The sequence below is a fragment of the Heptranchias perlo genome, chromosome 4 (genome assembly GCF_035084215.1).
Source record: "Heptranchias perlo isolate sHepPer1 chromosome 4, sHepPer1.hap1, whole genome shotgun sequence".
NCBI lineage: Eukaryota > Metazoa > Chordata > Chondrichthyes > Hexanchiformes > Hexanchidae > Heptranchias > Heptranchias perlo.
Genome location: NC_090328.1, coordinates 116,415,061 through 116,429,177, shown reverse-complemented (window position 1 = coordinate 116,429,177; position 14,117 = coordinate 116,415,061). Strand labels below are relative to the sequence as shown.

Here is a 14,117-nt window from a genome sequence, read left to right as displayed (position 1 = left end):
CCAGTTCCCACTGGATGATCCTTTAAATCTCACTTACAATCTAATCGTTAAGCTTCCCAGTCTCTCCAACTTAAAAAGTGATGTAAATTAATTGAATACAATTAAAATTAATTTATTTTGTACCCATTATGTACTACATGCCTTACATGTTCTGTTTCAATGTATTTTGGACCTATGGACACTTCTTCACTCCATGCTTTTCTTCAAGCTCAAGTGTTTTTGTTTATAAATACACTATATGCCTATTTATCATAATTACAATAATTTAATACTTTATGAATTACACAGATCAGATAACCCTCCGTTGTATAAATGCAAGTTGTAGCTGTAGGAAGGCAAATGGCATGTTAGCCTTTATTGCAAGGAGGTTGGAGTATAAGAGTAAGGAAGTCTTGCTACAATTATATAGGGCTCCGGTGAGACCGCACCTGGAGTACTGTGTACAGTTATGGTTTCCTTATCTAAGGAAGGATACACTTGCCTTAGAGGCGGTACAACAAAGGTTCACGAGATTGATTCTGGAGATGAGAGGGTTGTCCTATGAGAAAAGGTTGAGTAGAATGGGCCTATATTCTCTGGAGTTTAGAAGAATGAGAGGTGATCTCATTAAAACATATACATTCTTGGAGGGCTCGACAAGGTAGACTCTGAGAGGTTGTTTCTCCCGGCTGGAGAGTCTAGAACTAGAGGACATAGTCTCAAGATAAGGGGGCGGACATTTAGGACCGAGATGAGGAGAAATTTCTTCACTCAGAGGATTGTGAATCTTTGGACTTCTCTACCCCAGAGGGCTGTGGATGCTGAGTCATTGAGTATATTCAAGACTGAGATCAATGGATATTTGGACACTAAAGGAATCAAGGGATATGGGGGTTGGGCAGGAAAGCGGAGTTAAGGTTGAAGATCAGCCATGATCTTATTGAATGGCAGAGCAGACTCAAGGGGCTGTATGGCCTACTCCTGCTCCTATTTCTTATGTTCTTATGTTCTAGGACCATGTTCCCATAGTATAGCTCCTTCCTGGCCCAGTACTGGTGCCAGTGTCCCATGAAATGGAACCCCTGCTTCCCACACCAGTCTTTGAGCCATGCATTAACTTTCCTGATCCCTTTATCCCTGTTCCAATTAGCACGTGGCTCTGGTAGTAATCCAGACATTATCACCCTCAAGACCCTTCTTTGTAATTTAGCTCCTAGCTCCTGATACTCCCTCAGCAGCACTTCTCCCTGTTCCTTCCCATGTCATTGATTCCAACATGGATCACAACAACTGGTTCTTCAGCCTCCTTTTCCAAGTTCCTTTCCAGCCCCTTCGAGATGACCCTTAACCTAGCACCGGGCAGGCAACACCCACTCCTGGACTCTCAATCACAACTGAAGAGAATACTTTCTATTCTCCTAATTATTGAATCCCTATAACTACAACCATTTAATTCTGCCTCTCCCCCCCCCACCACCCCCCCGCCCTTGGACTATCCTCTCCATGAAAGTCATCTTCCATGGTTTTTTGGTTAGTGTTCTGACCATCCCCCGCAGCCTCCTACCTTACCTCCACAGCTAGGAAGTTTATCGTACAGGACCAAATTTGGACAGGCCCAAGTTCTGCGGTTCCTCCCTCCCCTGCTAATTGTCTCTCAATGACACACTGCTCTTCCTGTACCTGTATCTCTCAATGACACACTGCTCTTCCTGTACCTGTATCTCTCAATGACACACTGCTCTTCCTGTACCTGTATCTCTCAATGACACACTGCTCTTCCTGTACCTGTATCTCTCTGTGACACACTGCTCTTCCTGTACCTGTATCTCTCTGTGACACACTGCTCTTCCTGTACCTGTATCTCTCTGTGACACACTGCTCTTCCTGTACCTGTATCTCTCAATGACACACTGCTCTTCCTGTACCTGTATCTCTCAATGACACACTGCTCTTCCTGTACCTGTATCTCTCTGCGACACACTGCTCTTCCTGTACCTGTATCTCTCAATGACACACTGCTCTTCCTGTACCTGTATCTCTCAATGACACACTCCGCTTCCTGTACCTGTATCTCTCAATGACACACTGCTCTTCCTGTACCTGTATCTCTCTGTGACACACTGCTCTTCCTGTACCTGTATCTCTCAATGACACACTGCTCTTCCTGTACCTGTATCTCTCAATGACACACTGCTCTTCCTGTACCTGTATCTCTCTGTGACACACTGCTCTTCCTGTACCTGTATCTCTCTGTGACACACTGCTCTTCCTGTACCTGTATCTCTCTGTGACACACTGCTCTTCCTGTACCTGTATCTCTCAATGACACACTGCTCTTCCTGTACCTGTATCTCTCAATGACACACTCCGCTTCCTGTACCTGTATCTCTCTGTGACACACTGCTCTTCCTGTACCTGTATCTCTGTGACACACTGCTCTTCCTGTACCTGTATCTCTCTGTGACACACTGCTCTTCCTGTACCTGTATCTCTCTGTGACACACTGCTCTTCCTGTACCTGTATCTCTCAATGACACACTGCTCTTCCTGTACCTGTATCTCTCAATGACACACTGCTCTTCCTGTACCTGTATCTCTCTGTGACACACTCCTCTTCCTGTACCTGTATCTCTCAATGACACACTGCTCTTCCTGTACCTGTATCTCTCTGCGACACACTGCTCTTCCTGTACCTGTATCTCTCTGTGACACACTGCTCTTCCTGTACCTGTATCTCTCAATGACACACTGCTCTTCCTGTACCTGTATCTCTCTGTGACACACTGCTCTTTCTGTACCTGTATCTCTCTGTGACACACTGCTCTTCCTGTACCTGTATCTCTCTGTGACACACTGCTCTTCCTGTACCTGTATATTTCTGTGACACACTCCTCTTCCTGTACCTGTATCTCTCAATGACACACTGCTCTTCCTGTACCTGTATCTCTCTGTGACACACTGCTCTTCCTGTACCTGTATCTCTCTGTGACACACTGCTCTTCCTGTACCTGCATCTCTGTGACACACTGCTCTTCCTGTACCTGTATCTCTCTGTGACACACTCCGCTTCCTGTACCTGTATCTCTCTGTGACACACTGCTCTTCCTGTACCTGTATCTCTCTGTGACACACTCCTCTTCCTGTACCTGTATCTCTCTGTGACACACTGCTCTTCCTGTACCTGTATCTCTCTGTGACACACTCCGCTTCCTGTACCTGTATCTCTCTGTGACACACTGCTCTTCCTGTACCTGTATCTCTGTGACACACTGCTCTTCCTGTACCTGTATCTCTCTGTGACACACTGCTCTTCCTGTACCTGTATCTCTCTGTGACACACTCCGCTTCCTGTACCTGTATCTCTGTGACACACTGCTCTTCCTGTACCTGTATCTCTCTGTGACACACTGCTTTTCCTGTACCTGTATCTCTCTGTGACACACTCCGCTTCCTGTACCTGTATCTCTCTGTGACACACTGCTCTTCCTGTACCTGTATCTCTCTGTGACACACTCCGCTTCCTGTACCTGTATCTCTGTGACACACTGCTCTTCCTGTACCTGTATCTCTCTGTGACACACTGCTCTTCCTGTACCTGTATCTCTCTGTGACACACTCCGCTTCCTGTACCTGTATCTCTCTTTGACACACTGCTCTTCCTGTACCTGTATCTCTCAATGACACACAGCTCTTCCTGTACCTGTATCTCTCAATGACACACTCCGCTTCCTGTACCTGTATCTCTCAATGACACACTGCTCTTCCTGTAACTGTATCTCTGTGTGACACACTGCTCTTCCTGTACCTGTATCTCTCTGCGACACACTGCTCTTCCTGTACCTGTATCTCTCAATGACACACTCCTCTTCCTGTACCTGTATATTTCTGTGACACACTGCTCTTCCTGTACTTGTATCTCTCTGTGACACACAGCTCTTCCTGTACCTGTATCTCTCTGTGACACACTGCTCTTCCTGTACCTGTATCTCTCAATGACACACTGCTCTTCCTGTACCTGTATCTCTCTGTGACACACTGCTCTTCCTGTACCTGTATCTCTCAATGACACACTGCTCTTCCTGTACCTGTATCTCTCTGTGACACACTGCTCTTCCTGTACCTGTATCTCTCTGTGACACACTGCTCTTCCTGTACCTGTATCTCTCTGTGACACACTCCTCTTCCTGTACCTGTATCTCTCAATGACACACTGCTCTTCCTGTACCTGTATCTCTCAATGACACACTGCTCTTCCTGTACCTGTATCTCTCAATGACACACTGCTCTTCCTGTACCTGTATCTCTCAATGACACACTGCTCTTCCTGTACCTGTATCTCTCTGTGACACACTGCTCTTCCTGTACCTGTATCTCTCAATGACACACTGCTCTTCCTGTACCTGTATCTCTCTGTGACTCACTGCTCTTCCTGTACCTGTATCTTTCAATGACACACTGCTCTTCCTGTACCTGTATCTCTCTGTGACACACTGCTCTTCCTGTACCTGTATCTCTCAATGACACACTGCTCTTCCTGTACCTGTATCTCTCAATGACACACTGCTCTTCCTGTACCTGTATCTCTCTGTGACACACTGCTCTTCCTGTACCTGTATCTCTGTGACACACTGCTCTTCCTGTACCTGTATCTCTCAATGACACACTGCTCTTCCTGTACCTGTATATTTCTGTGACACACTGCTCTTCCTGTACCTGTATCTCTCTGTGACACACTCCTCTTCCTGTACCTGTATCTCTCAATAACACACTGCTCTTCCTGTACCTGTATCTCTCTATGACACACTCTGCTTCCTGTACCTGTATCTCTCAATAACACACTGCTCTTCCTGTACCTGTATCTCTCTGTGACACACTCCGCTTCCTGTACCTGTATCTCTGTGACACACTGCTCTTCCTGTACCTGTATCTCTCTGTGACACACTGCTTTTCCTGTACCTGTATCTCTCTGTGACACACTCCGCTTCCTGTACCTGTATCTCTCTGTGACACACTGCTCTTCCTGTACCTGTATCTCTCTGTGACACACTCCGCTTCCTGTACCTGTATCTCTGTGACACACTGCTCTTCCTGTACCTGTATCTCTCTGTGACACACTGCTCTTCCTGTACCTGTATCTCTCTGTGACACACTCCGCTTCCTGTACCTGTATCTCTCTGTGACACACTGCTCTTCCTGTACCTGTATCTCTCAATGACACACAGCTCTTCCTGTACCTGTATCTCTCAATGACACACTCCGCTTCCTGTACCTGTATCTCTCAATGACACACTGCTCTTCCTGTAACTGTATCTCTGTGTGACACACTGCTCTTCCTGTACCTGTATCTCTCTGCGACACACTGCTCTTCCTGTACCTGTATCTCTCAATGACACACTCCTCTTCCTGTACCTGTATATTTCTGTGACACACTGCTCTTCCTGTACTTGTATCTCTCTGTGACACACAGCTCTTCCTGTACCTGTATCTCTCTGTGACACACTGCTCTTCCTGTACCTGTATCTCTCAATGACACACTGCTCTTCCTGTACCTGTATCTCTCTGTGACACACTGCTCTTCCTGTACCTGTATCTCTCAATGACACACTGCTCTTCCTGTACCTGTATCTCTCTGTGACACACTGCTCTTCCTGTACCTGTATCTCTCTGTGACACACTGCTCTTCCTGTACCTGTATCTCTCTGTGACACACTCCTCTTCCTGTACCTGTATCTCTCAATGACACACTGCTCTTCCTGTACCTGTATCTCTCAATGACACACTGCTCTTCCTGTACCTGTATCTCTCAATGACACACTGCTCTTCCTGTACCTGTATCTCTCAATGACACACTGCTCTTCCTGTACCTGTATCTCTCTGTGACACACTGCTCTTCCTGTACCTGTATCTCTCAATGACACACTGCTCTTCCTGTACCTGTATCTCTCTGTGACTCACTGCTCTTCCTGTACCTGTATCTTTCAATGACACACTGCTCTTCCTGTACCTGTATCTCTCTGTGACACACTGCTCTTCCTGTACCTGTATCTCTCAATGACACACTGCTCTTCCTGTACCTGTATCTCTCAATGACACACTGCTCTTCCTGTACCTGTATCTCTCTGTGACACACTGCTCTTCCTGTACCTGTATCTCTGTGACACACTGCTCTTCCTGTACCTGTATCTCTCAATGACACACTGCTCTTCCTGTACCTGTATATTTCTGTGACACACTGCTCTTCCTGTACCTGTATCTCTCTGTGACACACTCCTCTTCCTGTACCTGTATCTCTCAATAACACACTGCTCTTCCTGTACCTGTATCTCTCTATGACACACTCTGCTTCCTGTACCTGTATCTCTCAATAACACACTGCTCTTCCTGTACCTGTATCTCTCTATGACACACTCTGCTTCCTGTACCTGTATCTCTGTGACACACTGCTCTTCCTGTACCTGTATCTCTGTGACACACTGCTCTTCCTGTACCTGTATCTCTGTGACACACTGCTCTTCCTGTACCTGTATCTCTGTGATACACTGCTCTTCCTGTACCTGTATCTCTCTGTGACACACTGCTCTTCCTGTACCTGTATCTCTGTGACACACTCCTCTTCCTGTACCTGTATCTCTCTGTGACACACTGCTCTTCCTGTACCTGTATCTCTCTGTGACACACTGCTCTTCCTGTACCTGTATCTCTGTGACACACTGCTCTTCCTGTACCTGTATCTCTGTGACACACTCCTCTTCCTGTACCTGTATCTCTCTGTGACACACTCCTCTTCCTGTACCTGTATCTCTGTGACACACTGCTCTTCCTGTACCTGTATCTCTGTGACACACTGCTCTTCCTGTACCTGTATCTCTCTGTGACACACTCCTCTTCCTGTACCTGTATCTTTCTGTGACACACTCGTCTTCCTGTACCTGTATCTCTGTGACACACTGCTCTTCCTGTACCTGTATCTCTCTGTGACACACTCCTCTTCCTGTACCTGTATCTCTCTGTGACACACTGCTCTTCCTGTACCTGTATCTCTCTTTGACACACTGCTCTTCCTGTACCTGTATCTCTCTGTGACACACTGCTCTTCCTGTACCTGTATCTCTCTGTGACACACTCCGCTTCCTGTACCTGTATCTCTCTGTGACACACTGCTCTTCCTGTACCTGTGTCTCTGTGACACACTGCTCTTCCTGTACCTGTATCTCTCTGTGACACACTGCTCTTCCTGTACCTGTATCTCTCTGTGACACACTCCGCTTCCTGTACCTGTATCTCTGTGACACACTGCTCTTCCTGTACCTGTATCTCTCTGTGACACACTGCTTTTCCTGTACCTGTATCTCTCTGTGACACACTCCGCTTCCTGTACCTGTATCTCTCTGTGACACACTGCTCTTCCTGTACCTGTATCTCTCTGTGACACACTCCGCTTTCTGTACCTGTATCTCTGTGACACACTGCTCTTCCTGTACCTGTATCTCTCTGTGACACACTGCTCTTCCTGTACCTGTATCTCTCTGTGACACACTCCGCTTCCTGTACCTGTATCTCTGTGACACACTGCTCTTCCTGTACCTGTATCTCTCTGTGACACACTCCTCTTCCTGTACCTGTATCTCTGTGACACACTGCTCTTCCTGTACCTGTATCTCTGTGACACACTGCTCTTCCTGTACCTGTATCTCTCTGTGACACACTGCTCTTCCTGTACCTGTATCTCTCTGTGACACACTGCTCTTCCTGTACCTGTATCTCTCAATGACACACAGCTCTTCCTGTACCTGTATCTCTCAATGACACACTCCGCTTCCTGTACCTGTATCTCTCAATGACACACTGCTCTTCCTGTAACTGTATCTCTCTGTGACACACTGCTCTTCCTGTACCTGTATCTCTCTGTGACACACTTTTGTTCCTGTACCTGTATATTTCTGTGACACACTGCTCTTCCTGTACTTGTATCTCTCTGTGACACACTGCTCTTCCTGTACCTGTATCTCTGTGTGACACACTGCTCTTCCTGTACCTGTATCTCTCAATGACACACTGCTCTTCCTGTACCTGTATCTCTCTGTGACACACTGCTCTTCCTGTACCTGTATCTCTCAATGACACACTGCTCTTCCTGTACCTGTATCTCTCTGTGACACACTGCTCTTCCTGTACCTGTATCTCTCTGTGACACACTGCTCTTCCTGTACCTGTATCTCTCTGTGACACACTGCTCTTCCTGTACCTGTATCTCTCAATGACACACTGCTCTTCCTGTACCTGTATCTCTCAATGACACACTGCTCTTCCTGTACCTGTATCTCTCTGTGACACACTGCTCTTCCTGTACCTGTATCTCTCAATGACACACTGCTCTTCCTGTACCTGTATCTCTCTGTGACTCACTGCTCTTCCTGTACCTGTATATCTCAATGACACACTGCTCTTCCTGTACCTGTATCTCTCTGTGACACACTGCTCTTCCTGTACCTGTATCTCTCAATGACACACTGCTCTTCCTGTACCTGTATCTCTGAATGACACACTGCTCTTCCTGTACCTGTATCTCTCTGTGACACACTGCTCTTCCTGTACCTGTATCTCTGTGACACACTGCTCTTCCTGTACCTGTATCTCTCAATGACACACTGCTCTTCCTGTACCTGTATCTCTCAATGACACACTGCTCTTCCTGTACCTGTATCTCTGTGACACACTGCTCTTCCTGTACCTGTATATTTCTGTGACACACTGCTCTTCCTGTACCTGTATCTCTCTGTGACACACTGCTCTTCCTGTACCTGTATCTCTCAATGACACACTGCTCTTCCTGTACCTGTATCTCTCAATGACACACTGCTCTTCCTGTACCTGTATCTCTCAATGACACACTCCGCTTCCTGTACCTGTATCTCTCAATGACACACTGCTCTTCCTGTACCTGTATCTCTCTGTGACACACTGCTCTTCCTGTACCTGTATCTCTCTGTGACACACTGCTCTTCCTGTACCTGTATCTTTCTGTGACACACTCCTCTTCCTGTACCTGTATCTCTCTGTGACACACTGCTCTTCCTGTACCTGTATCTCAATGACACACTGCTCTTCCTGTACCTGTATCTCTCAATGACACACTGCTCTGACTGTCCCTGTATCTCTGTGACACACTCCTCTTCCTGTACCTGTATCTCTCTGTGACACACTGCTCTTCCTGTACCTGTATCTTTCTGCGACACACTGCTTTTCCTGTTCTTGTATCTCTCTGTGACACACTTTTGTTCCTGTACCTGTATTTCTCTATACATTATGTTCATATATTATAAGCTGCATATTTAAATGAATAAAAATTATTCTGCTCTTTTATGTAAGATTTTGATTTGCTGAACCTTTGAGTCAGGGAGCTGAAACATCAATATATTTGAATTTTTGATTGTACACGGGAGAAGAAGTGATATTTCATGACAAATCTGCTTTTTCTACAGATACCTCTAAGGATGTGAAGATGATCATTGCTCGTCTCCTAGAAATGCTGATTCACAAGAATGTCTCGGGTCACGGCCGGGATCAAGCACTTAATCTGCTGATCAGAAATGTACCTCGAAAGGACCTGGCTATTAAAGATAATAGCAGAAGTGTGAATACCATTGATATGGGTGAGTATTTTATGCGCACTGGTTTTCAGTTAATGGTGACATTTTTACTAGATTGAGTGGACCTAATCAATTAGATCATGGCTGATCTGTATCTTAACTCCATCTACCCACCTTGGTTCCTTAACCCTCAATACCCTTACCTAACAAAAATCTATCAATCTCAGTTTGGAAATTTTCAATTGACCCCCAGCCTCAACTGCTTTTTGGGGGAGAGAGTTCCATATTTCCACTCCCCTTTGTGTGAAGAAGTGCTTCCTGACATCACCCCTGAACGGCCCAGCTCTAATTTTAAGGTTCTGCCCCCTTGTTCTGGACTACCCCACCAGAGGAAATAGTTTCTCTCTATCTACCCTATCAAATCCTTTAATCATCTTAAGCACCTCAATTAGATCATTCTTTAATCTTCTATACTAAAGGGAATACAAGACTAGTCTACGCAACCTGTCCTCATAATTTAACCCTTTTAGGCCCCTTTTAGAATCAGGCAGGTTGGGGTCGGTTATTACATTTATATCCCGCCCTGATTTTACATTCCGTTGAAATCAATGGTGTACATATCGGATGATGGACCAAAACCCACCCTGCTCTCGCTGGGCGGGTTAGCTTAAAAGCAAGGCATAAGATTTTGAAGAGCCATCAAATAAGATCCTTTTTTATTTCTGAAAAGAGAACATTAGGTGGAATATCCACTCGTGATCTGTGGACACCTTGCTCCCAAAGGACATCAGTAAGCGTGAACAGGCAGCCATTCTTCACAACAACAACAACTTGCATTTATATAGCGCCTTTAATGTAGTAAAACGTCCCAAGGCGCTTCGCAGGAGCGATTATCAAACAAAATCTGACACCGAGCCACATAAGGAGACATTAGGACTAGTGACCAAAAAACTTGGTCAAAAAGGTAGGTTTTAAGGAGCGTCTTAAAGGAGGAGAGAGAGGTAGAGAGGGTTAAGGAGAGAATTCCAAAGCTTAGGGCCTAGGTAGCTGAAGGCACGGCCACCAATGATGGAACAATGAAAATCAGTGATGCGCAAGAGGCCAGAATTGGAGGAGCGCAGAGATCTCAAGCTCATCTGAAAATACCATAGGAAACAAAAAACAATTTGCTGCTGTATAATTTCAGTTATCATTTTGAAGTGGCCTTGAGGGTGGTGGAGGCAGATTCAATCATGGCCTTCTTGGATAAGTACTTGAAAGGAAAAAAATTGCAGGGCTAAGGGGATAGGGTGGGGGAATGGGACTAGCTGGATTGCTCTTGCATAGAGGCGGCATGGACTCGATGGGCCGAATGGCCTCCTTCCATGCTGTAACCTTTCTATGATTAAGGGCACAAAATATAGAAGACAGTTTCGAGTAATCCAAATCTAACAATTTCTTTCTGTATCCAATTCAAAAATAATATTTTTCCTTCAGGTTTGAAGAAGATTTTGAAAGTAGCAGGGCAGTTCCTGGAACTACCAAACTGCCTGCCCCTGACCGAGAATACCTGCCTTACTGCTTCCATCTTACTCAACAACCTTTACTGTGATCTTAGTTGCGATGCGGAAAGAGATTCTTTTCGAAAAACCTGTGAAGAATATGTAACGTAAGTGGCCTAACGAGTCAGATTAGCCGTTCTGTTTATATTTCTTTTACACACATTTATTTCAGTCCTTTAAGGCTTTTGCACGGTTACAGTTTCATAGGCTCTGTCAGCCCCCGGTACCTTATCCAACTAGCCAATCACAAGGTAATGGACATCGGCAGGCTATTTGACTGGGGAGACATCACAGCCTGGTCTTATTCTCAGCGAACATCCATGATTCCTAGCACCTTTCACAACCTCAGGGCGTCCCAAAGCAATTCACTGCCATTGAAGTACTTTTGAAGTGTAGTCACTGTTGTAACATAGGAAACACAGCAGCTAATTTGTGCACAGTAAGATCCCACAAACAGCAGTGAGATAATGACCAGATCATCTGTTTTTAGTGAAGTTGGTTGAAGGATAAATATTGGCCAGGACACCGAGGAGAACTCCCCTTTGAAATAGTGCTATGGGATTTTTTATGTCCACTTGAGAGGGCAAACAGGGCCTCGGTTTAACGTCTCATCCGAAAGACAGCACCTCCGACAGTGCAGCACTCCCTCAGTACTGGCACTGGGAGTGTCAGCCCCGGTTTTGTGCTTAAGTTTGTGGAATGAGGCTTGGATCCACGACCTCCTAACTCAGAGATGAGAGTGTTACCCACTGAACCACAGCTGGCACTAAAGCTCTAAAAAGATGTAGCCAAAGGTTGTAATTTTTATGATCGCAAAAAATCAGAAACAGTTTGTACCCGCAGTAAGATGAAGCTATGTTGCTCGTATTGCTATGACAACCGGAGCAGTACACAGAAACGTTGCACGCCTCGAACTGAACAAACTATTAGATGGCAAATCTTACTAACTGAACAAAAGGTAATCTGTTTTACTACAACAAAACTTCATCATAATAGGACAGACCTTTGCCATGAGATTTATATTAGGAAACATAATTAGGGTGTTCAGATTACAACAGAGTAGCTCTGGAATTCCTACTGGCAGATCACTGAGAGCTTAAGGTGCTGATTGATTGAAAAACAGCTCGTTCACTAATGACAAAATTTAATGAATGGATCACACCCCTGAAGATTTTGTAATAAACAGTGTACCAGAAAGATTGAAAAGCAAGATTTTAATAAAAGCATGAAATTTTGTTTTAAAAGTATGCAGAGCAGTATGATTTGTAAGATGTAAGTAGGCCTGATTTGTTTGTACCAGACCTTGCTGTGTCTATGTTGGTCTTGTATCTCTTGGTTGCAGGGGCAGTTGTGAGGAAGGATGAGATAGGTTGGCTGAACTCCCTTCAAAAAACAAGTACTGAAAATAAATTTGTCTGTTAAGCTCTTTTCATTTATTTTACACGTCAAAGGGGCTAGATTAATGGAGAGAGCTATGGTGAACATCACATTACACTAGCACCGAAACAACAACTTATATTTCTGAAGCACCTTTAACGTAGTAAAACGTCCCAAAGTGCTTCACATGAGCGATTATCAGACAAAGTTTGACACCGAGCCGCAAAAGGAGATATTAGGACAGATGAAGTGGGTTTTAAGGAGCACCTTAAATGAGGAGAGAGAGGTAGAGAGGTTTAGGGAGGGAATTCCAGAGCTTAGGGCCTAGGCAGCTGAAAGCACGGCCGCCAATGGTGGAACAAAGGAAATCGGGGACTCGCAAGAGGCCAGAATTGGAGGAGCACAGAGACCTCGAAGGGTTGTGGGGCTGGAGGGGGTTACAGAGAAAGAGAGGGGTCGAGGCCATGGAGGGATTTGAAAACCAGGATGAGAAATTTAAAATCGAGACGTTGCCAGACTAGGAGCCAATGTAGGTCAGCGAGCACAGGGGGTGATGGATGAGTGGGACTTGGTGTGAGTTAGGATACGGGCAGCAGAGTTTTGGATCAGCTCAAGTTTATGGAGGGTGCAAGGTGGGAAGCCGGCCAGGAGGAAACACATCTAATGTTTTCATACGTCTGCTTAACAACATTACAGGAGCAAGTTTGATCCTCAGAACATGGAAAAGAATCTACACGCGATCCAGTGCGTGTCTGCACTCCTTCAGGGACCCTTTGATGTTGGTAACAGTGTTCTGGCCTTACAAGGCGTCATGGAGATGATGATTGCATTGTGTGCTTCAGAGAGGGAGATTGACCAAATGGTGGCAGTAGAGGCCATCATCCATGCTGCAAGCAAAGCGAGCCGAGCCAATTTCATCATTGCTAATGGGATCACCTTACTGAAGGACATATATAAGAAGTCAGCTAACGAGAAGATCAAAATCAGAGCTTTGGTAGTAAGTTTCATTGAAGAGCTTTACTGCGTTTTTGTTAATTTTAAGGAGATTCTGCTTTGTGTAGAAGAGTTGTTTTGTAAAATCAACTTATTCTGAACTCAGTTATAGTGAAACGCCATTATTGCCAAAATATTCCCATATTCTCTCTTAACTTGCCATGTAGTTCAACAAAATAATGCTCATGTTGTATTAAAATGGCAACCCTTTTAAAGTGAAAAATCTAAATGCTATTATTTTTTTCCTCGTTTAGCCCATAAGGGGAAATGGGAATGACCAAACAGATTTGTCTAATGTCATAAGCATGTAACAGACAATTTTATTTTACAATGTCACAAAGCCATTTACAAAAGAGATACATATCGCAAATTAACCATGTGGCAATCACTTTCTTGAAAGACATTCTGGTATCAACAATGCAAGAGCTTGGAAAAGGTGTGCAATTTTAATATGACTTTGAGTGGTTTCTGAATATCTCTGCCAAAATTGGTTGAATCTATTCATTCTTTCCAAATCATATTTCAGCTCTCCATATAATACACTCCTTTGCACTCCATTCAAAATACTCCTGTACTTTATTGAGCTGATTTTAGAAATTACATAGAATTTACTGTGCAGAAACAGGCTATTTGGCCC

At 44.9% G+C, this 14,117-nt stretch overlaps 1 protein-coding gene across 2 annotated transcripts in view; it reads left to right on the top strand.

Annotated features, from left to right (window-relative positions):
* unc45b (unc-45 myosin chaperone B) overlaps window positions 1-14,117 on the top strand; it is a 59,110-nt gene that overhangs the window by 15,295 nt on the left and 29,698 nt on the right. For both annotated transcript variants that reach the window (XM_067983506.1, XM_067983507.1), the window contains exons 8-10: window positions 9,462-9,632; window positions 11,046-11,217; window positions 13,184-13,484. In XM_067983506.1, the coding sequence (XP_067839607.1) occupies window positions 9,462-9,632; window positions 11,046-11,217; window positions 13,184-13,484 (644 nt within the window). The remainder of the gene's footprint in view (window positions 1-9,461; window positions 9,633-11,045; window positions 11,218-13,183; window positions 13,485-14,117) is intronic.